This window comes from Saimiri boliviensis, chromosome 20 (assembly GCF_048565385.1).
Source record: "Saimiri boliviensis isolate mSaiBol1 chromosome 20, mSaiBol1.pri, whole genome shotgun sequence".
In the NCBI taxonomy this organism is placed as follows: Eukaryota; Metazoa; Chordata; class Mammalia; order Primates; family Cebidae; genus Saimiri; species Saimiri boliviensis.
Window position 1 is genome coordinate 34,122,574 of NC_133468.1, and position 24,313 is coordinate 34,146,886.

Below are 24,313 nucleotides of genomic sequence, written 5' to 3' on the forward strand. Positions count from 1 at the left end.
CATTCTTTTCTATCTCAACAAATACTGCCATCATCCATTTAGGCCAGAGATCTGGAAGTCACTATTTTCCTCATCCCCTATGTCCAATCCATTAGCAGGTTTGGTTGATACCCTACAAATACGACCTGCTCCCGAAGTGGGATGGGGGGGCTAGACTCCAGAGGCAGGGCTTGGGCATCGGACCAAATTAAGGACGAGTAAAACAGGGAAGGGGAGGAAGCACCGCTGCATAAGACACGCCCACCAGTATGCCGTGAGAGTTTACCATTGCTATGGCAACGCCCGGAAGTGAGTGCCTCTTTCCGTGGCAATAACCTGCCAATCCGGAAGTTACCACTTTTTGTCTAGAAATGTCTGCATGACCTGCCCCTTCATTTACGTAAAATTAAAAGTGGATATAAATATGACAGCAGCTATTCTAGGCTCACTGCCTATGGGGTAGCCCTGCTCGTCAAGGAGAGGACCCCTGCTGTTACTGTGCACTGCTGCCTCAGTAAAAGTTGCTAACACCAGCCGGGTACAGTGGCTCACGCCTGTAATCCCAGCACTTCGGGAGGCCGAGGCAGGCAGATCACTTGAGGTCAGGAGTTAAATACCAGCCTGACCAACATGGTGAAACTCTGTCTCTACTAAAAATACAAAAATTAGCCAGGCTTGGTGGCACACACCTGTAATCTCAGCTGCTCGGGCGGCTGAAGCAGGAGAATTGCTTGAACCCAGGAGGTGGAGGTCGCAGTGAGCCAACCTCACGTCACTGCATTCCAGCCTGGGTAACAGAAGGAGATTCCACTTCAAAACAAAATAAAATAAAGATCTTTATTTAGGCCGGGTGCGGTGGCTCACGCCTGTAATCCCAGCACTTTGGGAGGCTGAGGTGAGTGGATCACTTGAGGTCAGGAGTTCGAGACCAGCCTGGCCAACATGGTAAAACCCAGTCTCTACTAAAAATACAAAAAGTAGTCAGGTGTGGTGGCACACACCTGTAATCCCAGCTACTTGGGAGGTTGAGGCGAGAGAACTGCATGAACCTGGGTGGCAGAGTCGGCAGTGAGCTGAGATCGTGCCACTGTACTGCAGCTTGGGCAACAGAGCAAGACTGTTTTGAGGCTGCATCTCAAAAAAAAAAAAAAAAAAGAGAGAGAGAGAAAGAAAGCATGACCAGGCAAACGGGAAGGAACAGGGTGAGAGCTGGGAGGACAGAGGGAGCTGAAAAGGGCCTCCTGGCTTCTGTATACGGGCATCCTCTTGTTTTTCCTATTAATTTCCTCACCCTTGACCGTAGCTCCCAAATACCAAGTTTTAGCTTCTCTGGCCACTTCCCCGGGAGCGAGCAAAGGACAAGCGCGTGGTGGTTCCCACCTCCTGGTTCCTCTGTTCCGTTTGAGAAGCCAAGTACGTATTCTAAGATAAATGGCTTCTTTAGTCCCAGGAGACAGGCCCTGGGGCTGATTTCCTGGAATGTAAAATTCCGGTAGCTTGTGAAAGCCGTCAGCCTGTTACTGTTGGCTCCAACCCAGCAAGATGGGGACGTGTGGTCAGGTGATTTCATTTCCTTTCGTTTTCTCCTCGCTTATGAAAACATCTCCCCTGAGTAGATGGGAACAGCCTTGCTGTTTCGCACAGACACAGCCCCCTGTCTGAGACCTCACTGTCCTTGAATTCAGGGGAAGTGGCAGTGATGTCACAGAGACGGGCCTAAGTCTGGGAATCTGACAGGCTACGAGACCCTGGGGGTTTCAGTGATTGGGCTGAGCTGAAGAAAATTATGTGTCGCAGGCCGAAGGGGTTAAGGCCCATGTTCCCCTTTTATCTGAGAATAGATAAGTCTGAACTGGGCATGATGGTGCAAACCTATCCTTCCAACTACTTGGGAGGCTGAGGTGGGAGGATCGCTTCAGCCCAGGGGGTCAAGGCTACAGTAAGCCATGATCATGCCTCTGTACTCCAGCCTGGGTGACAGAGCAAGACCCTGTCTCTAAAAAAAAGATTAAAAGAGGTCAAGCGTGGTGGCTCACACCTGTAACCCCAGCACTTTGGGAGGCCAAGCTGGGTAGATTGCTTGAGCCCAGGAGTTTGAGACCAGGCAGGACAACACAGTGAGACCCCATCTCTATCAAAAATGTAAAACAATTAGCCAGGTGTGGTGGCACACGCCTGTACTCCCAGCTACTTGGAGGCTGAGGTGGGAGGATCCCTTGAGCTCAGGGAGGTCAAGGCTGCAGTGAGCTATGATCATGTCGTTATACTCGAACCTGGGTGACAGAGTAAGACCCTATCTCAAAAAATATTTAAAAGTAGGCCGGGCGCGGTGGCTCAAGCCTGTAATCCCAGCACTTTGGGAGGCCGAGGCGGGTGGATCACGAGGTCAAGAGATCGAGACCATCCTGGTCAACATGGTGAAACCCCGTCTCTACTAATGGTGCAAAAAATTAGCTGGGCATGGTGGCGCATGCCTGTAATCCCAGCTACTCAGGAGGCTGAGGCAGGAGAATTGCTTGAACCCAGGAGGCGGAGGTTGCGGTGAGCCGAGATCGCGCCATTGCACTCCAGCCTGGGTAACAAGGGCGAAACTCCGTCTCAAAAAAAAAAAAAAAAAGTAAAAGTAATAAAGATAAAGAATATATACATCTGGATACTCTCAGCTTTCTTGGTCTTCAGTGTTTAGATTCAAAGTAGATATTTGAGAATGAGAAAAAGATGTTGATTTTGTCAGGTGTGAGGGCTCAAGTCTGAAATCCCAGCACTTCGGGAGGCCAGGGCAGTAGGATTGCTTGAAGCTAGGAGTTTGAGACCAGCCTGGACAACACAGCAAGGCCATTAAGGATCAGCCAGGCATGGTGGTGCATCCCTGTAGTTGTAGCAACTCGGAGACTGAGGCAGGAAGACCGCTTGAGCCCAGCAATTCAAGGCTACATGAGCTATGAAAAAATGTTGGTTTCCTCATGTGCATATCCACCCACGATTAGGACACACTACCAAGCAATTGTAATGCACCAAGTGTTTATTGAACGGCTCCCCTGTTCCTGGCACTAGGGGAAACAGCTCAGCAGAGCTCAGTTCCCACTTCCCAGGAACTTATAATTGTGGAGAGAACAAATAAATAGTCCAAAAACAAGAAGTAATTAAAGAAGAGAGCTACCTTTGTGATTCAATTCCCTTCCCTTTTCCTATGGTTACTTGGTTTATTCTCAGAGCAAGTCAATTTCTATTAGTTGACTTTCTCTGAGAATAAACCAAGTAACCAAACACTCCTAGGAAGTTAAGTCTGCAAAACAACGGCATCTATTCTACAGCAATGAAGACATCGGCTTTTGGATTACCTCCTCTTCCAAAGGATTTGTAGCATGAACTACTCTTCCCTTACCACCAGGTCCCTGAGGACCAGCTTTAAATAATCCTTCTCTGTAGCGTCATAATTGAATCCCAGCGCCATGGAGTCTATCTCCTTGACAGCCCGGGCCTTTGGGCTGGGGAGGGGGCGGGAAGGCCAGGTGGCTGCTGTGTCCCTTACGCCCAGCACCTTCAGGTCCTTCTCCACCCCTAGGCTGAAAGATCTATTCTACCGCTCCAGCAACCTGCAGTACTTCAAGCGGCTGATTCAGATCCCCCAGCTGCCCGAGGTAAGCGTGCCCGACCACAGACCCTGGGCACTGCAAAGGCCCCAAGTACCCTCTTAGAGGCTGGCAGGGCCTGGCAGGCGAGCACTGTTTGAGGATGTGTCTTCGTCTTCAGAACCCGCCCAACTTCCTGCGAGCCTCAGCCCTATCAGAACACATCAGCCCCGTGGTGGTGATCCCGGCGGAGGCCTCGTCCCCTGACAGCGAGCCAGTGCTGGAGAAGGATGACCTCATGGACATGGACGCCTCTCAGCAGGTGAGGACCGCTTGGGAGAGGAACTTGCCTCCAAGTACAGGGGAGAGGCTGGGAAAGACCCAGGCCAAAGCCCATTGACGCTCACCAGGTTCAGCCTTCTCTTCACCTAGGCAACCTTGGCTCAGCATCCTGCTCTGTGGCTCCCAGGAGGATCATAAACGGGTCTGGCTGGGTGCCATGGCTCACAGCTGTAATCCCAACACTTTGCTAGACTGAGGTGGGAACATTGCTTGAGGCCAGTTCAAGACCAGGCTGGGCAATATAGGAAGACCCCATCTTCACAAAAATAAATCAGCCAGACGTGGTGGCACATACCACCACGTGGCCCTGTGGTCCCAGCTATGCAAGAGGCTGAGATGGGGGGATCGTTTGAGCCTGGGAGGCCAAGGCTAACAGAGAGCTGTTATGCCACTGCACTCCAGCCTAGGCAAGAGAACATCAGCCAGGACTAGATAAATAAATAAATAAAATAAAAATTAAGCCGGGCGCAGTGGCTCACGCCTGTAATCCCAGCACCTTGGGAGGCCGAGGCGGGTGGATCACGAGGTCGAGAGATCGAGACCATCCTGGTCAACATGGTGAAACCCCGTCTCTACTAAAAATACAAAAAAATTAGCTGGGCATCGTGGCGCGTGCCTGTAATCCCAGCTACTCAGGAGGCTGAGGCAGGAGAACTGCCTGAACCCAGGAGGCGGAGGTTGCGGTGAGCCGAGATCGCGCCATTGCACTCCAGCCTGGGTAACAAGAGCGAAACTCCGTCTCAAAAAAATAATAATAATTAAAAAAAATAAAATAAATAAAAATAAATAAATAAATAAAAATTAAAAAATTAGCTAGGCATGGTGGCCTATACGTCTACCTCCAGCTACTCAGGAGTCTGAGCCAGGAGTTAGAGGCTGCAGTGAGCTATGATCGCACCACTGCACCCCAGCCTGGGCAGTAGAGTGAGAACCTGTCTCAAAAAAATAAAAAATAGGCCAGGTGCGGTGGCTCACTCCTGTAATTCCCAGCACTTTGGGAGGCTGAGACGGGCAGATCACCTGAGGTTGGGAGTTCAAGAACAGCCTGACCAACATGGAGAAACCCTGTCTCTACTAAAAATACAAAATTAGCCGGGTGTGGTGGCGCATGCCTGTAATCCCAGCTACTCGGGAGGCTGAGGCAAGAGAGTCACTTGAACCTGGAAGGTGGAGGTTGCAGTGAGCTGAGACTGCACTCCAGCCTAGGCAATAAGAATGAAACTCTGTCTAAAAAAAATAAAATAAAGTAAAAATAAATAAACAAATCGATCTGAACCAAATTGAGAAAAGGGACATTCTCCCATGTCACTCAACTGACCCACACACAGAATTATCTGGCTCTCTGACTTATTCTCACTCCTTTTTGGTCAACCACAGAATTTATTCGACAACAAGTTTGACGACATCTTTGGCAGCTCATTCAGCAGTGATCCCTTCAATTTCAACAGTCAAAACGGCGTGAACAAGGATGAGAAGTGAGTCCAAGCCGGGTTAAAGCAGATGGTGCAGGAGCTAAGTTCAGCCATGGTCTGCCTCAAAACACTAACCGAAGAGGAGGGGCTACTCAGACAAAGAACATCTTGAAGGATCGGGTGCTGTGGCTCATGCCTGTAATCTCAACATTTTGGGAGGATGAGGCAGGAGGATTGCTTAAGGCCAGGAGTTCAAGACCAGCCTGGGCAACATAGCAAGATCCCACCTGTATTAAATAAAAGTAAAACAATTCGCTGGGCAGGTGGTAGACACCTGTAGTCCCAGCTACTCAAGAGGCTGAAGTGGGACGGTCACTTGAGCCTGGGATATCAAGGCTGCAGTGAGCTATGATCATGCCACTACACTTCAGCCTGGGCAACAAAGCCAGACTCTCTCTCAAACAAAACCACACACACACACAAAGTGTCTTAATCCTCAAATATCGGCCCCTTTAATCCCAGAAGAAAATCAATAACCATGGACTTACGACTATTAGATTAGTATCTGATTTAGGGTATAATTTATGAAGTTTCAAAGAATTGTCCCCAAATTAATACCAGCTTTTAATTTCCTCCCGTGAGCTCACAATTAAAAGGAGAGGGTTAGAAGCACTGTGGAAGCAATCTCATCCCCCTTCTCTTCCCAGGGACCACTTAATTGAGCGACTGTACAGAGAGATCAGCGGACTGAAGGCACAGCTAGAAAACATGAAGACTGAGGTACGCCTTGGGTCTGCTCGGCCTTTGTCCTTCACCAAAACACGGTAGATTTGAATGTTACATTTGCATCACACTGGCCAGGTGGCTCACGCCTGTAATCCCAGCACTTTGGGAGGCTAAGGCGGGAGGATACTTTGAGACCAACCTGGCCGACATAGGAAGACCCCATCTCTCCAAAAAAATTTTAATTAACTGAGGTTGGTGATGTGCACCTGTCATCCCAGCTACTCGGGAGGCTGAGGTGGGAGGATCGCTTGAGCCCAGGAGTTGGAGGCTGCAATGAGCCATGATCGCACCCCTGCACTCCAGCCTGGGCAACAAGGCAAGACCCGGTCTCCAAAAGAAAAAAATAAAGAAAGAAACTGCATGGGCCCGGCACGGTGGCTCACGCCTGTAATCCCAGCACTTTGGGAGGTCAAGGTAAGGTAGAAAGATTACCTGAGGTTGGGAGTTTGAGACCAGCCTGGGCAACATGGTGAAACCCTGTCTCCACTAAAAATACAAAAATTAGCCAGGTGTGCTGGGAGGCACCTGTAATCCCAGCTACTCGGGAAACTGAGGGCTGAGAATTGCTTGAACTTGGGAGGCAGAGGTTGCAGTGAACTGGGAACGTGCCACAGCGCTCCAGCCTGGGCAGCAGAGCACGACTGTCTCAAAATTTTTTTTAAAAATTACATCACATAATCGCACAGACACTTTTTGGCCCACATCCTCAGGACAGGTTAATTAATAGAAACAAGCCAGGTGTGGTGGTATGCGCCTATGATCCCAGCTACTCAGCAGGCTGAGGTGAGAGGATCACTCAAGGCCAGGAGTTTGAATCCAGCCTAAGCAACACAGTGAGACCCCCGTCTCTAAAACCAAACAAAAACTGGTAGAAATGCTAAATCCAAAAGAACCAGGTCTTCCTATGGCCCCTGTCGTGATGGATGTCCATGTTACATGCCTTGAGGGCAGTGTTTAGGCCAGGCACAGTATCGCTGTGATACCCAGAGATGACCCTGGGTCCCCACGTGGCTCAGAAGCTGTGGGAAACAAGACCAGACTTTCTCACATGACGATAAGGAGAGCTTGGTATGCCAGGTGCAGTGACTTACACCTGTAATACCAGCACTTTGGGAGGCCCAAGCAGGAGGACCACTTGAGCCCAGGAGATCAAGACTAGCCTGGGCAACATAGCAAGACCCCATCTCTACAAAAAACTTTTTTTTTTTTTTTTTTAGACAGAGTTTCGCTCTTGTTCCCCAGGCTAGAGTGCAATGCCGCCATCTCGGCTCACCGCAACCTCCGCCTCCCAGGTTCAAGCGATTCTCCTTCCTTAGCCTCCCAGTAGCTGGGATGACAGGCACGTGCCACCACACTCAGCTAATTTTGTGTTTTTGGTAGAGACAGGGTTTCTCCATGTTGGCCAGGCTGATCTTGATCTCCCGACCTCAGGTGATCCTCCTGCCTTGGCTTCCCAAAGTGCTGGGATCACAGGTGTGAGCCACCGTGCCCGGCCCTATTTAAAAAAAACTTTAAAAATTAGCTGGACGTAGCAGTGTGCATCTGTACTGCGGGCTTCTTGGGAGGCTAAAGCTAGGATCACCTCGCTGCACTCCAGTCTGTGATAGTGATCCCCTGTCTCCCCCAACCAAAAAAAGAAGACGATGGCTATGTGCAGTGTTGGTGCTGTATCAACAACTGCCCCTGAGAGTGGCTGGTCAGGTGACTTTACGCACAGGGACAGCCACCGCTACTCCTGGCCACTCTAAAGCGGACCACAACTGCCCAGCCATCATCCCCTGTTACTGCTGATCGAGGAGCTCCTAATGCCCAGACGGCCCAACCCTACTGAGACGTGGGGCGTTGACTTGGGGCACCGGGTATTTACGTGGCAGCGTGGTAGGACCCGTGACCCGTGCCGTGGGCGATCGGCCTCATGCCCCGAGTACCCCACAGAGCCAGCGGGTCGTGCTGCAGCTGAAGGGCCGCATCAGCGAGCTGGAGGCCGAGCTAGCCGAGCAGCAGCACCTGCGGCAGCAGGCGGCCGACGACTGCGAGTTCCTGCGGGCGGAACTGGACGAGCTCCGGAGGCAGCGGGAGGACACCGAGAAGGCTCAGCGGAGCTTGTCTGAGATAGAAAGTGAGTGGCGGGTGGGGACAGCGGCAGAGGTGGGGGCGGGCTCGGGGGGCAGGCGTGGGCAGCAGAGCCCAGCTGGACTCAGGATGAGGCACAGAGGCTGGGCAGGGGAGCTCCCCCACAGCTGTGTCCTTCTAGAAGCACTGTCAGGGATGCCAGCTCTTCGCCTCAGTCCAGAGGGCGAGTTTGAGTCCTGCAGGCACAGAGGCCCGTGTGAGGCACCGCTGAGCACATAGATGGGAAATACAGACAATGGCGCTGAGTGTTTGCCCTGGGCAGTGGATGCTAAGGCACAAGGAGAGAGGATTGAGGTCCTGACAAAGAAATTGACACAAAAGCTGAGAGCCGACCAGGCACAGTGCCTCATGCCTGTAATCCTAGCACTTTGGGAAGCCAAGATGGAAGGATTGCTTGACGCCAGGAGTTCAAGACCAACCTGGGCAACATAGCGAGACCCCATCTCTAGAAAAAATTAAAAAGATTCGCCGAATGTGGTGGCATGTGCCTGTAGTCTCAGCGACTCTTGAGGCTGAGACAGGAGTATCACTTGAGCCCAGGAATTCAAGGCGTTAGTAAGCTGATCACACCACTGCACTTCAGCCTCAGTAACGGAAAGCCTCATCTCTAAAAAAAAATTTTAATTTTTTTGAAAAGCTGAAAGCCCAGATAGAATAAATGCCGTGTATGTAAGTGCTGAAGAGGCATGAGGCCCTGGCTGATTATTTTTTTGTTTTCTTTTCTTTTTTTGAGGCAGAGTCTCACTCTGTCCCCCAGGCTGGGCTCACTGCAACGTCCACCTCCCGGGTTCAAGCAAATCTCCTGCCTCACTCTCCCGAGTAACTAAGACTACAGGCGCACACCACCATGCCCAGCTAATTTTCGTATCTTTAGTAGAGACAGGGTTTCACCATCTTGGCCAGGCTGGTCTCGAACTCCTAACCTCAGGTGATCCACCCACCTCAGCCTCCCAAAGTATGGGGATTGCAGGTGTGAGCCACCTCGCCTGCCCCCTGGCTTGATTTTTAACCAATGGAGTTCTTTTTAAAGATGACTTCCTAGAGAAGTTTCTGTAAGTAGGATTTCCAAGGGAGAAAAACATATACGCATTCCTGAAATCAAAGGAGGATCTTTGGCCAGGCACGGTGGCTCACGCCTATGATCCCACTGAGGCGGGTGGATCGCCTGAGCCCAGGAGTTTGAGACCAGCATGGGCAGCATAGTGAGACCCCATCTCTACAAAAATTAGCCAGGTGCAGTGGCACGTGCCCATGAGCCCAGCTACTCAGGAGATGGGGGTGGGAGGACGGCTTGAGCCCCAGGAGCAGTGACTGTGCCACTGTACTCCAGCCTGGGTGACAGCAAAACTGTCAAAACAAAACAAGGAGGATCTTCAAGGGACCCTGGCTCATTGCAAGGAGGGCAAGGGTCCCTGCTAGGGTAGACTCCTCACCTTGGTCCTTGACGATACAGGGAAAGCGCAGGCCAATGAACAGCGGTATAGCAAGCTAAAGGAGAAGTACAGCGAGCTGGTTCAGAACCACGCTGACCTGCTACGGAAGGTAGGACCCTCAGCCCCCATCACCATCCTGCAGGCCCTGCACCTCGGGGGAGAGAGCGGCTCGGACCTGCGGCTTCCCCGGGGCCGGCACCCCCTCCATTGATCTCGAAGGCATTGCCACCATCTCGGGAACCACACCTTTTCAGGCTGCCTTGCCTCTGTGTCTTGGGCTCTGTGCTGGCTGCCAGCCCTACTGTAGGTCACCCACCTCTCTTACTGTTTTGGAAATACATGAGTGGCAAGCATCTGAAGGTGATGGCTCTGTTCCCGCTTCCCTCCCAGGAGGAAAGTGATTCCTGTATCTGACTCTAGGGGGTGCACAGCCAGAGTGTGTCCTAGGAGGAGGATGTCCCCTAAGCCTCAGATCTCCTGGTTCAAGACACTGTTCTTTTGCAGAATGCAGAGGTGACCAAACAGGTGTCCATGGCCAGACAAGCCCAGGTAGATTTGGAACGAGAAAAAAAAGAGCTGGAGGATTCGTTGGAGCGCATTAGTGACCAGGGCCAGCGGAAGGTGAGTGGGCGAAGGAGCGCTCAGGAAATGAGGGAGGGTACTGTCCAGTTGGTGGCGGAGGCTTCGTGGTCTGCTGCTCCGTGGGCAGTTCTGTGGGGTGGTTGGCATCACACCGCAGGGAGCAAACCATGGCAGCCACATAGAACAGCAAGACACTGTCACCAGTGCATACACGAAATAATGGAAGGACCCAAAGTTACATGGGTTTAATCAGCAAAGGCTTTCCAAGGATGAGTCTCGAGGAGAGTTTGGGGAAAGGAAAACATATGGTTAGCAGAGAGACGGGGACGAGCATTATTTACAAATACTTGCAGACAGGCCAGGCACGGTGTTTCTGGAATCTCAGCGTGAGGGAAGATGGCTTGAGGCCAGGAGTTCCAGGCCAGCCTGGGTCACAAAGTGAGACCCTGTGTCTACAAAAAAACTAAGAAATTAGCTGGGCGTGGTAGTGCATGCCTGTAGCCTGAGCTACTTGGGAGGCTATGCAGGAAGATTGTGAGCCCAGGAGTTTGATACTGCAGTGAGCTGTGATCATGCCACTACACTCCAGCCTGAGTAACAGAGCAAGACAAAAAAAAATGTAAAAATCAGCCAGGTGTAGTGGCGTCTATGCCTGTGGTCCTAGCTACTTGGAAAGCTGAGGTGAGAAAAGTGCTTGATCCCAGTTTGAGATGGAGGCTTCAGTGAGCTATGATCGTCTTTCTGCACCCTAGCCTGGGTGACAGAATGAGACCCTGTCTCTATTTAAAAAAAATTTTAAAGGCCAGTGCAATGGCTCACACCTGTAATCCCAGCACTTTGGGAAGCAGAGGTGGGTGAATCACCTGAGGTCAGGAGTTTGAGACCAGCCTGACCAGCATGTTGAAACCCCTCTCTACTAAAACTATAGAAAAATCAGCCAGGCGTGGTGATGCGTGCCCATAATCCCAGCTACTTGGGAGACTGAGGCAGCAGAATTGCTTGAACCTGGGAGGCAGAGGTTGCAGTGAGCTGAGATTTCACCGCTACACTCCAGCCTGGGCAACAGAGCGAGACTCCATCTCAAAAAAAAAAAAAAAAAAAAGGCAAGAGAATACCATTACGTTGGGGGAGAACTGATCAGCATATCAGAGGCTTAGAGGTACAGTTAGATGTGTCAGAGAGATCAAACCAAATGTCTTAGATTTAAAGGAGTAGCTTTCATACTTTTCTGTGACCACACATAAAAACATCTGTCCCGCAGAAATACAAGTTTCACCAAGCAATACTTATCCTTACTACGTGAATTCATTTGGATATTTCTGTTCTATTTAATCCATTTTTTAAATGATAGCTGTGAATTCCTACTAATGAGTCTCAACCCACTCTTTGAAACAAACACCATTAACAAAGAAATCAAAGAAAGAGTCATTTGGAGCTGGAGAGACGCTGTAGTTCAGCAGTATACCAGCTGTTGGGATGCCTGAATTTAAAATCCAGTTTGGTTTTGGTAGTATGGACTCAAGCATGACATTTGGGAAATATTTCTAAGGTTCCTTCCTGGAAGCCAGGTGCAGTGGCTCATGCTTGTAATCCCAGCATCTTGGGAGGCCAAGGCCGGAGGACTGTCTGAGGTCAGGAGTTCGAGACCAGCGTAGCCAACGTGGCGAAACCTCGTCTCTACTAAAAACGTAAAAATTAGCTACTCGGGAGGCTGAGGCAGGAGAATTGCCTGAACCCAAGAGGCGGAGGTTGCAGTGAGCCAAGATCGCGCCACTGCACTCCAGCCTGGGTGATCAGAGTGAGACTCTGTCTCAAAAATAAATAAATAAATAAATAAAATTATTTCCTCGACATTCCGCTTAGCCCGAAAAAAATGTTTCTAGTGCACTCTGGGGTCTCGCCTCCTCCTCCCACGCGCTGCATTTTTTGGGGGGTGTAACTGATGTACAGTAGAGTTTACAGATCTCTTGTGGATCTCTTTGTACATTTTTATATCCTTTGCTGCCACCACCCAGATCAGAGTCCCTCTGCTTTTCTTCTTTTTCAGACTCAAGAACAGCTGGAAGTTCTAGAGAGCTTGAAGCAAGAACTTGCCACAAGCCAGCGGGAGCTCCAGATTCTCCAAGGCAGCCTGGAAACGTCTGCCCAGGTAAATGCCTCCTTTCTCTCTCTCTCTCTCTCTTTTTTTTTTTTTTTTTTTCTGAGACAGGGTCTTCTTCCATCACCCAAACTGGAATGCAGTGGTGCAATTTCAGCTCACTGCAGCCGCCACCTCCCTGGGCTCAGTTGATCCTCCCACTTAGCCCCCAAAATATCCGGGACTATAGGCACCTACCACTACACCCGGCTTTCACTATGTTGACCCGCCTGGTCTCGAACTCCAGGGCTTAAGTGATCCTCCCACCTCGGCCTCCGAAAGTGCTGGGATTACAAATATGAGCCTCCACGGCTGGCCTCCTTTCTTGCCCCGCCCCTGGCTTTGGCATTGCTCTCATCCACCATCCTTGGCCTGGCCAAGTCGGCCCCAGCTGCAATCAGAGCATCCTCGGGAGGGAATCAGAGTGGCAGGTTCCAGGGCCATCACCTCCCAGTCCGTGTAGCCAGGTGGTGGGTTGGAACTCTGGGAAGTGGGGACTGATTAACCCAACCAGCATCTCCCTCTTTCCCTGCGGTCACCTTTGCAGTCAGAAGCAACCTGGGCAGCCCAGATCACCGAGCTAGAGAACGAGCGGGACAGCCTGGTGAGTGGCGCAGCCCACAGGGAGGAGGAATTATCTGCTCTTCGGAAAGAACTGCAGGACACCCAGCTCAAACTGGCCAGCACAGAGGCAAGTAACGGACGCGGAAGCACCTGTGAACTCCCACCACGGGCCCCGCACGTGCACGGAGGCCAGGAAGACTCCGGGGCTGCTGCGAAGGGTGGGGGTGCACCTTGGCCTGATTGTGAAGACAGTCTGTAGGTCTAATGCCAGCCCCTCATGCCAGCAGGCCCTGCACTGCCTGCAGAGACCATGAGGGAAAGGGAAAGCAGAGTGCTCTCGTTTTTGTATGCCAAGGGAACTTTGGCATTCCCTTCCAGGCATGAGAAGGGGATGCAGTAATCCATCCCCCCAGCCTCCGTGGGCAGCAGCATACCCTGTGTACAGAGTTAAAGCAACTTTCTCTGTCTCAGGCTAACTGGCTTGGACCTCACGGGCCATGACTTGAGCTGAGATGCTAGGAGCTCTGTCGGGTCCGACCTGCAGACCCTGACCCAGCGAAGGATGAACGAATGCACTCAGACACACATAGCCAGTGAAAGAGCAGGCTAGGGGACCAGGCCATTTAGAGACACGGAGGAGGATACTGTACAGAGCCAGCAGCCACGGCCCCCACCAGCCAGACCCGTGGACCTTTGTTTAGTACAGATGTAATGACAAAGGCCTAAAGCAAACACCATTTGTGGGTAATTAACTTTGCTGACCCCCCAAGTAGAGAGCAGTCATCTACCCGTGGATGTTCAAAGGTCGGTCTCAGGACCACATGAGTAAACAAGCTCTTTAGATAAACTCCCCTACATTCCTTTGTATCTTCTCTATAGCTTTTTGCTCCAGGAAAGGGGATTAGGCTGCCTTCAGCCATAGCTTCCTTCCCAAGGCTTTTGCAAAAACCTCCCGGCCTTCCAAGATTTACATCCTTTTCCTACAATTTCTCCCACCACCCTGACTGAACTCCTGCAGAGCTCCAACCAGGTCAAGCTGCCCAGGTTCATTATGGAGTCGGGCAGAGGCTCACCTCCCTGGACCCTTTTTAGGAATCTATGTGCCAGCTTGTGAAAGACCAACGAAAAATGCTTCTGGTGGGGTCCAGGAAGGCTGCGGAGCAGGTGATACAAGACGCCCTGAACCAGCTTGAAGAACCCCCTCTCATCAGCTGTGCTGGGTCTGCAGGTACACTCGCAATTGCTCAGCTGGCAGGGGCCAGGTCCTTACAGACTGAGACTCTGTTGATGTACAGTCTCACGTGAGACTGAGCACAGGGGCACTCAGCTCAGTGGCATGTCAGCATTACCTTAGGGGTACCCAGGCCCCATCCTACATCAGTTAAATTTGGAAACTCTGTGCATTAGGGCCTGTACACTAGTATTTTCTTTCTTTTTTTTTTTTTTTTTTTTTTTCTTTTTGAAATAGGGTCTTAGTCTGTTGCCTAGGCTGGAGTGCAGTGCAATGGCTCACTGCAGCCTCTGCTTCCTGGGCTCAAGAAATCCTGAAGACCTGGGCTCAGGCAGTCCACCCACCTTGACCTCCCAAAGTACTGGGATTACAGCCATGAGCCACCATGCCTGGCCTTGGCTAATTTTTTAATCTTTGGTAGAGACGAAGTCTCACTATATGCCCAGGCTGGTCTCGAACTTCTGAACTCCCACCCTGGCCTCTCAAAGTGCTGGAATTACAAGCATGAGCCACCTCACTAGGCCTAGCAGTAGTATTTTCTAAAGGTCCCAGGTGTGATAGCCACCGCTTTAGACAGTGGGTCACACTGACAAGAAAATCCACCAGGAGCGGACACTTCTGTGTTTCTGTATGGAAAAAACAATGTTCTGAATCAAGAGGTAGTTGCTCATGAACTTCACTTCTAGGCAGGAAGCTTCCCCACTAGGTAAGCTCCTCTGTTCGGCACTTAATTGACGAGGATGAAGCCAGCTGTGAGAACTTGCCCTGACCTTACCCTGTGTTCCCTCTCACAGATCACCTCCTCTCTGCGGTCATGTCCGTTTCCAGCTGCATCGAGCAACTGGAGAAAAGCTGGAGCCAGTATCTGGCCTGCCCAGAAGGTAAGAAGGGCCAAGGAGAGTCTCTGTCATTAGTGGCGGTGGGACAGGGTTCAGAAGCACCTGAATGCAGGAAGAGTGACAGTTTCCCCTGCATCAGGAAAGGCGTGTAGGCAGCTCATGAAACAGGGGAGAAGAGGGTCTGAAAGTGACATCATCAACCAGAACTGAGAAACTTCCTTTTCCTGGCAGACATCAGTGGACTTCTCCATTCCATAACCCTGCTGGCCCACTTGAGCAGCGACGCCATCACTCACGGTGCCACCACCAGCCTCAGAGCCCCACCTGAGCCTGCTGACTGTGAGTACCAGGGTGTGAGGGGCTGCTCATGTACCAGAGGAGCAGGGGTTCTTTAAGTCTCCGTTGGCCTGGGCGAGGTGGCTCACGCCTGTAACCCCAGCACTTTGGGAGGCTGAAGCAGGGAGATCATCTGAGGTTGGGAGTTCGAGAACAGCCTGAACAACATGGAGAAACCCTGTCTCTACTAAAAATACAAAAATTAGCTGGGCATGTTGGCGCATGCCTGTAATCCCATCTACTCGGGAGGCTGAGGCAGGAGAATCACTTGAACCCTGGAGGTGGAGGTTGCAGTGAGCCGAGATCCTGCTATTGCACTACAGCCTAGACAACAAGAGTGAAACACTTAAAAAAAAAAAAAAAAAAAAGTCTCTGTTGGGCCGAGCATGGTAGCTCATGCCTATAACCCAGCACTTTGGGAGGCCGAGGTGGGCAGATCACTTGAGATCAGGAGTTCAAGAACAGCCTGGCCAACATGGTGAAACCCCGTCTCTACTAAAAATATAAAAATTAGCTGGGCATGGTAGTGCACCTGTAATCCCAGCTACTCAGGAGGCTGAGACAAGAGAATCGCTTGAACCCAGGAGGCGGAGTTCGCAGTGAGCCACGATCGAGCCACTGCACTCCAGCCTGGGCGACCGCAAGGCTCCATCTCAGAAAAAAAAAAAAAGTGTCTGTCGCCTTGCATCCTTAGCACTGACCGAGGCCTGTAAGCAGTACGGCAGGGAAACCCTCACCTACCTGGCCTCCCTGGAAGAAGAGGGAACCCTCGAGAATGCTGACGGCACAGCCATGAGGAACTGCCTGAGCAAGATCAAGGCCATCGGCGAGGTACTTGCAGTAGCATCATTGAGGCGCATTGTTAATCTTCTGGGTGTGCATTCTGGTGAATGGCCAGGGAATTGACGATGTTCTGAGCCCGTTCCTTCCATACTTACAACTTGATTCCACAAAGAGATTGTTAAAATCGGAACATCTGGCCAGGTGCAGTGACTTACGCCTGTAATCCCAGCATTTTGGGAGGCCGAGTCAAGAGGATCACTTGAGGTCAGGAGTTGGAGACCAGGCTGGCCAACAGAGTGAAACTCTGTCTCTACTAAAAATACAAAAATTAGCCCAGCATGGTGGTGCCTGCCTGTAATCCCAGGTACTCGGGAGGCCAAGGCAGGAGAATCACTTGAACCCAGGAGGCGGAGGTTGCAGTGAGCCAAGATCCTGCCATTGCACTCCAGCCTGGGCAACAGAGCAAGATCCGTCTGAAAAAAAAAAAAAAAAAGATCGCTTGAAACCAGAAGTTTGAGACAGGCCTGGGCAGCAAAATGAGACCCTGCCTCTTTAAAAATAAAAATTAAAAACTTTTTAAAAGGGCTGGCTGCGGTGGCTACCGCCTGTAATCCCAGCACTTTGGGAGGTCGAGGTGGGCAGATCACTAGGTCAGGAGTTCGAGACAAGCATGACCAACATGGTGAAACCCCGTCTCTACTAAAAATACAAAAATTAGCCGGGCATGGTGGCACGTGCCTGTAATCCCAGCAACTCGGGACACTGAGGCAGGAGAATCGCTTGAACCAGGAAGGCAGAGGCTGCAGTGAGCTGAGATCATGCTATTGCGCTCCAACCTGGGTGACAGCAAGACTCCATCTCAAAAAAAAAGTAAATTAAATATTTTTTTAAAAAAGGGAAAACCTATCCTCCTGAAGGACTTTCCAGCTACATATAATTCCCTGGCTGTTAGCTGAGAATCTGCTGTTGTCATCACTGCACTCGGCAATATCAAAGAAATATAGGCAGCTCCCCGTCTCCCAGGGTTTTTATCTAGATGGGCAAGTAATACCCAAAATGGAAATAACAGTGTGCTTATTCATTTACTAAAGATGTAGTGACCAAGCATGGTGGCTCACACCTGTAATCCCTGCACTTTGGGAGGGCAAGGCAGGAGAATCACTTGAGGGCAGGAATTCAAGATCAGCCTAGTCAGCATAGTGAGACCCTGTCTCTACAAAATAAAAAAAAAAAAAAAAAACAAATTAAAAATTAGACAGGCATGATATCAGGCACCTGTAGTTCCAGGTACTCAGGAGGCCGAGGTAGGGGGATCACTTGAGCCCAGGAGTTGAAGGCCGCAGTGAGCTATGATTGTACCACTGCACTCTAGCCTGGGCAACAGAGCAAGACCCTACCTCTGCTATAAATAAGTAAGCAGTGAGTATGTCCTGTATAGCAGAAATTGGGTTAGGTAGATGTTATATAGGGACAGAGAAAACATGGACTCTATGGGAAAGAAAAATCAGAAAACCATTTCTTGGCAGTAGAATTTTTTTCCCATTTTCCCCCCAGTGTTATAAATTGGAATATATTGGTTAAAATAAGAGGATAGGGCTGGGCATGGTGGCTCACACCTGTAATCCCAGCACTTTGGGAGACCAAGGTGGGTGGATCACCTGAGGTCAGGAGTTCGAGACCAGCCTGGCAAACATGGCAAAACCCCATCACTACTAAAAATTTAAAAAGTTAGCCAGGTGTGATGGTGAGCACTTGTGGTCCCAGCTACTCAGGAGGCTGAGGCAGGAGGATCACCTAAGCCTAGGAGCTCAAGACTGCCGTGAAACGTGATCACACCACTGTACTTCAGGTGACAGAGTAAGACCCTGTCTCTAAAAAGAAAATGAACAACAAAGATCAGGGCTGGGCATGGTGGCTCATGCCCATAATCCCAGCACTTTGGGAGGCTGTGGCAGGCAGATCAGTTGAGGCCAGGAATTTGAGACCAGCCTGGCCAATTTAGTGAAATCCCATCTCTATTAAAAATATAAAATTAGCCAGGTGTGGTGGCTAATTTTGTAATCCCAGCACACCTGTAATCCCAGCTACTTGGGAGGCGGAGGCAGGATAATCCCTTGAGCCGGGGAGGCGGAGGCTGGAGTGAGCTGAGATTACATTGCACTCCAGCCTGGGTAACAGAGTGAGACTCTCTCAAAAAAAAAAAAAAAAGATTATCTTCCTTTGTACCTCCCTAAATAAGAGAGTTAGTTTCACATGTTATAGACTGTAGGTAAATGGATACCGTATATATTCTCCTACAACTTGCTTTTTTCACTCCGTATTCTGTGAGATTAACCCAAGAAGATACATTCATTTTTACTGCTCTCTAGTATCTATTGTGTAAATATAGCTTCATTCATCTGTCTGTTCTCTTGGTGATGGACATTTGGGTTATTTTTGGCTCAGGCCATTATGAATTTGCCCCTGTAATCATACATGCACATATCTCCTGATGCTCACATTGTAAGTTTCTCTAGAGTATATACGTAGAAACAGAATTACTAGGTTTTAGGATGAATCTCACACATGGAATGTTGAGTGAAAAATTAAGTCGTGGAAAAATACATCCAATATGATTCCTTTTATATAGACTCAAACATTCAAACTTAACAATATATTTTTTAGGGCTACATCTATATGGAGTTAAAAAGTAATAACAGTAAGACAGGCCGGGTGTAGTGGCACATGTCTGTAATCCCAGCACTTTGGGAGGCCGGAACAGGAGGATCACTTGAGGCCAGGAATTTGATATCACCTGCACTACAAAGCAAGACCCTGTCTCTACAAAAAAAGTTTAAAAGTTAGCAGAGTGGTGCACGCCTGTTTTGCCAGCTACTCAGGAGGCTGAGACAGGAGGATCACTTGAGCCCAGGAGTTGGAGGCTGCAGCGAGCTGTGATCGCACCACTGCACTCTAACCTGGGCAACAGAGCAAGAGTTTGTCTTTTAAAAATAAAAATAAGGCCCAGCGTGGTGGCTCACGCCTGTAATCCCAGCACTTTGGGAGGCTGAGGCGGGTGGATCACGAGGTCAAGAGATCAAGACCATCCTGGCCAACATGGTGAAACCCCGTCTCTACTAAAAATACAAAACTTAGCTGGGCCTGTTGGTGCGTGCCTGTCATCCCAGCTCCTCAGGAAGCTAAGGCAGGAGAATCACTTGAACCTGGGAGGCAGAGGTTGCCGTGATCTGAGATCGGGCCACTGCACTCCAGCCTGGGTGACAGAGTGAGACTCCATGTCTCAAAAATTAATAAATAAGACATGACAATCACTCTCTTGAATTCTGCGTCTCTTGGGGTAGAAGGCAGGGAGGAAGGAGGTAGAATCAGGGCACATACAAGTCCAAAGAGGATTTCAAAGGTGTTGATAATGTTTCTCACAGTATTCCTTGAGTTTTAAGTTGGGCGGTGGATAACATGGGTCTTTATTCTTACCCTTTGAACCATACGTATCTATTTCATACCTTTGTATGTATAACACATCATGTTTTAAAAAGTCATGGCCTTTGCTATTAGTCAGAGCTTAGTTCAAATCCATGCCCTGCCGTTTATTAGCATGACTGTGATAAAGCGGTTCTGCCTCTGACCCTTGGCTCCCTATCTATACGGTAGGAATAATAACTGCCTCATATGATTGCTATGGAAGCAAAGTTAAGTCAGGTTCAAAGTGGAATATATCATCAGCATTTGAAAAAGTTGAGGCTAAGGGCAGTAACTCAATCCCAGCACACTGGGAGACCAAGACGGGTGGATCACTTGAGCCCAGGAATTGGCGACCAGCCTCGGCAACACAGTGAGACTCCACCTCTCCTATAAAAAGCAATTGGCCAGGCATGATAGTGCACTCCTGTACTCCCTGCTGCTCTGCAGACAGAGGTGGGAGGATTGCATGAGCACAGGAGATCGAGGCTGCAGTGAGCTGTGATCATGCCACTGCACTCCATCTCTCCATCTCTGGAGAGCAAGACCCTGCTCAGAGATGGAGAGCAAGACCCTGTCTCAGAATAGTAAAAAATTAGGGCCAGGTGTGGTGGCTTACACCTGTAGTCCCAGCACTTTGGGAGGCTGAGGCAGGAGGATTACCTGAGGTTAGGAGTTCGAGACGAGCCTGGGCAACATGGTGAACCTGTCTCTACTAAAAATATAAAAATTAGCCGGGCATGGTGGTACATGTCTACAATCCCAGCTACTCAGGAGGCTGAGGCAGGAGAATCGCTTGAACTCGGGAGGTGGAGGTTGCAGTGAGCCGCGATTGTGCCACTGCACTCCAATGTGGGCGACAGAGTGAGAATCTGCCTCCAAAAGAAAAAATTGTGACGATACCTCCTGTGTAGCTAATACAATTGACACTGCACAACTAAGGGACTGGAGTCTTAGTGGTGGCGGCATGGCCTTGCAGGAAGAGGCAGCGATGGCATTCTGGAAGGAGGTGGGTCCTGAGTGAGGGGGAGCACGAGGTTCCAGAGTTCATGTCACAGAGGGGACCAGATGGGGTCTGTGAAAGAACCCCCCGAAACCCCTGACGCTTGCAGAAGGTGTTCGCTGGGTGGCCTCCTGCTTCTGCCAACTTTTAAGGGCTGCAGATGGCAGAGGAGAAGAGAGAGGAGGCCTCGGGGGGTCAGTTCTGCCTTTGTGATGTGTTCACAGGAACTCCTGCCCAGGGGCCTGGACATCAAGCAGGAGGAGCTGGGGGACCTGGTGGACAAGGAGATGGCGGCCACTTCCGCTGCTATTGAAAGCGCCACAGCCAGAATAGAGGTAGGAGGTGTGCCGCACTGCTCGTTAGACATGCCGCAGTCGTTCATTGTGGCCACGGTGACCCCCGAAGACAGAAACCAGAATTTGCCAGGCACAGTGGCTCATGCCTGGAATCCCAGCACGTTGGGAAGATCACTTGAGTCCGGGAGTCTGAGACCAGCCTGGACATCACACATCATAGCAAGACCCCATCTCTATAAAAAGTAGAACAATTAGCCGGACGTGGTGGTGCATACTTAAGAGTCCCAGCTACTCCAGAGGCTGCAGGAGAATCGCTGGAGCCCAGGAGTTGGAGGGCTCCAGCGAGCCATGATTGCACCACCGCACTCTGGCCTGTGTGAAAGACTGAGACCCTGTCTCTAAAAATGTTTCTAAATTGTTAAAAAAAAAAAAAAAAAAAGAGAGAGAGAGAGAGAGAGAGAGAGAGAGAGAGAGACCAAAATCTGAACTCACTCGTTTTTCTGAGTGATAGAAAATGAGAAGGTCCTCATGAGGGAAGGTGATCCGTTTCCTCAAGAATCAGATACTTTGGTGTCAGAACATCCTGGGTTCTGGCTGGGCATAGTGCCTCATGCCTGTAATCCCAGCACTTTGGGAGGCTGAGCCAGGCAGATCGCAAGGTCAGGAGTTCAAGACCAGCCTGACCAACATGGTGAAACCTGGTCTCTACTAAAAATACAAAAATTAGGGCATGGTGGCACATACCTGTAATCCCACCTACTTGGGAGGCTGAGGCAGGATAATTGCTTGAACCCGGGAGGCAGAGGTCGTAGTGAATGAAGATCGCACAACTGCTCTCCAGCCTGGGCGACAGAGCAAGACTCCTTTTCAGGAAAAAAAAAATTTTAGAACATCCTGGGTTCAAGTTGCAGACTGACCACTTAGTTGTATAACCTCCGTTAATTACAGTCACCTACTAAGATTCAGATCCCATTTCTATAGGGTGGTAGTCAGAAGAAGAAAGAGTGGGGCCGGGCGAGGTGGCTCACACCTGTAATCCCAGCACTTTGGAAGGCTGAGGCAAGTGGATCACGAGGTCAGGAGTTTGAGACCAGCCTGGCCAACATGGTGATACCCCGTCTCTACTAAAAATACAAAAATTAGCCAGGCATGGTGGTGGACACCTGTAATCTCAGCTATTTGGGAAGATGAAGCAGGAGACTCACTTGAACCCGGGAGAAGGTTGCAGTGAGCCAAGATCGTGCCACTGCACTCCAGCCTGGGTGACAGAGCAAGATTCTATCTTAAAAAAAAACAAAAACAAAAACAAAACAGTGAAATGAGATAATGCACATTTATCTCCATGCCAAGCACTTAGGAAATTAATGGCACCCCTAATCAATGGTAATGATTCCCCAGAAAAACGGAGAGGACACTGTAGGGACGATTCTACGTTGACCCTTTGATGGAGGACTCAAGCCCCCTGCTGTGATGTGCACACCTGCCTCTAGCACCTGGTAGCAGCTGCTTGGTGCTGTGGCTCTCAGAGTTCAGCATGTATCAGCCTGAGTGCCAGAGTGTAGAGACACTCACAGATCACCTGGGTGCCGTGGCTCACACCGGTAATCCCAGCACTTAGGGAGGCCAAGGCAGAAGGATTGCTTGAGGCCAGGAGTTCAAAGCCAGCCTGGGCAACGTAGTGAGACTCTGTCTCTTTAAAAAAAAATGTTAAGGCTAAGGCAGCAGGATTGCTTGAGGCCACGAGTTCAAGACTAGCCTAGGCAACATAGTGAGATCCCCCCACCCCCATGTCTACAAAAAATAAAGAGGCTGGGCAGGGTGGCTCATACCTGTAAGCCCAGCACTTTGGGAGGCCAAGTTGGGTGGATCATCTGAGACCGGGAGTTCGAGATCAGCGTGACCAATATGGCAAACCCTGTCTCTACTAAAAATACAGTAATGAGCCAGGCATAGTGGTACGTGCCTAGAGTCTCAGCTACTCAGAAGGCTGAGGCAGGATAATCACTTGAACCCAGGAGGCAGAGGTTGCAGTGAGCTGAGATTGCACCACTGTACTCCAGCCTGGGCTACAGAACAGGACTCCATCTCAAAACAAAACAAAACAAAACAAAACAAATTTTTTTTTTAATTAGCCAGGTTCAGCAGAACACAGCTGTAGTCCCCACTACTCAAGAGGCTGAGGCAGGACAATCCCTTGAGCACCAAGTATTTGAGGCTGCAGTGAGACCCTGTGTTGTTGGTTGTTTTTTTTGTTTTTTTTTTTGTTTTAAAAAAAAAAGGCCAGGGGTGGTGGCTCACACCTGTAATCCCAACAGTTTGGGAGGCCAAGGTAGGTGGATCACTTGGGGTCAGGAGTTCGAGACCATCCTGGCCAACATGGAGAAACCCTGTCTTTATTAAAAATATAAAAATTAGCTGGGCATGGTGGCGGGCACCTGTCATCCCAGCTACTTGAGAAGATGAGGCAGGAGAATCACTTGAAACTGGGAGGCAGAGGTTGCAGTGAGCCAAGATCACGCCACTGCACTCCAGCCTGGGCAACAGAGTGAGATTCCGTCTCAAAAAAAAAAAAAAAAAAGACACCGATCATAGAGCCAGCCTGTTGCAGCTGTACTCCCCCTGAACAGAGTAGAGTCTGGATTGTTTCTCTGACTCTCTCCAGGATGTGGGCAAGGACTGGGGACTTCCAGATTCAGGTTTCTCAGCCCCCACAGGATGTTGGACTGTAAGTATAGTAAGACATTAGTGGATTCTCAATATCCAAGGTACATTTAGAAACCATGCTTCTTTTTAACAGGAGATGCTCAGCAAATCCCGAGCAGGAGACACGGGAGTCAAATTGGAGGTGAACGAAAGGTCAGTCTGCACGGCATGGTGGCACCCGGGGGAGCAGGATTCTGTCTTCCTGGCATTGGGCTGCACTTTGCGTACTTATTAGGGAATTAGCGGAGAGCAATTGATGTAATCATCAATGATATGTTAATGATGACAGCATATTGCTGTTTCATTGTAGAAGAAAAGAAACCCGGGCTGGCACAGTGGCTCACACCTGTAATAACAGCACTTCGGGAGGCTGAGGAGGGAGGATCACCTGAGGTCGGGAGTTTGAGACCAGCCTGACCAATGGGGTGAAACCCCGTCTTTACTAAAAATATAAAAACTAGCCCAGCATGGTGCTGCACGCCTGTAATCCCAGCTACTCGGGAGGCTGAGGCAGGAGAATCGCTTGAACCTGGGAGGCGGAGGTTACAGTGAGCCAAGATAGCACCACTGCACTCCAGCCTCGGTGACAGAGCAAGACCGTCTCAAAAAAAATGAAAAGAAAAGAAGCCTTGGAAAAACACTATTCCCTACGACGGAGACCCACAATCAGAACTCTCACTCCCCGACCTCTCCTTCAGGGCCTCCCCCGAGAATGTTCCAGCA

At 50.1% G+C, this 24,313-nt stretch overlaps 1 protein-coding gene across 7 annotated transcripts in view; it reads left to right on the forward strand.

Annotated features, from left to right (window-relative positions):
* Window positions 1-24,313, forward strand: part of HIP1 (huntingtin interacting protein 1) — a 197,357-nt gene that overhangs the window by 162,078 nt on the left and 10,966 nt on the right. For all 7 annotated transcript variants that reach the window (XM_039460460.2, XM_074390659.1, XM_074390658.1 and 4 more), the window contains 15 exons: window positions 3,545-3,620; window positions 3,733-3,873; window positions 5,271-5,368; window positions 6,013-6,085; window positions 8,027-8,210; window positions 9,678-9,766; window positions 10,162-10,278; window positions 12,287-12,388; window positions 12,924-13,067; window positions 14,033-14,168; window positions 14,966-15,052; window positions 15,242-15,349; window positions 16,041-16,177; window positions 20,816-20,926; window positions 23,685-23,743. In XM_039460460.2, the coding sequence (XP_039316394.1) occupies window positions 3,545-3,620; window positions 3,733-3,873; window positions 5,271-5,368; window positions 6,013-6,085; window positions 8,027-8,210; window positions 9,678-9,766; window positions 10,162-10,278; window positions 12,287-12,388; window positions 12,924-13,067; window positions 14,033-14,168; window positions 14,966-15,052; window positions 15,242-15,349; window positions 16,041-16,177; window positions 20,816-20,926; window positions 23,685-23,743 (1,662 nt within the window). The remainder of the gene's footprint in view (window positions 1-3,544; window positions 3,621-3,732; window positions 3,874-5,270; window positions 5,369-6,012; window positions 6,086-8,026; window positions 8,211-9,677; window positions 9,767-10,161; window positions 10,279-12,286; window positions 12,389-12,923; window positions 13,068-14,032; window positions 14,169-14,965; window positions 15,053-15,241; window positions 15,350-16,040; window positions 16,178-20,815; window positions 20,927-23,684; window positions 23,744-24,313) is intronic.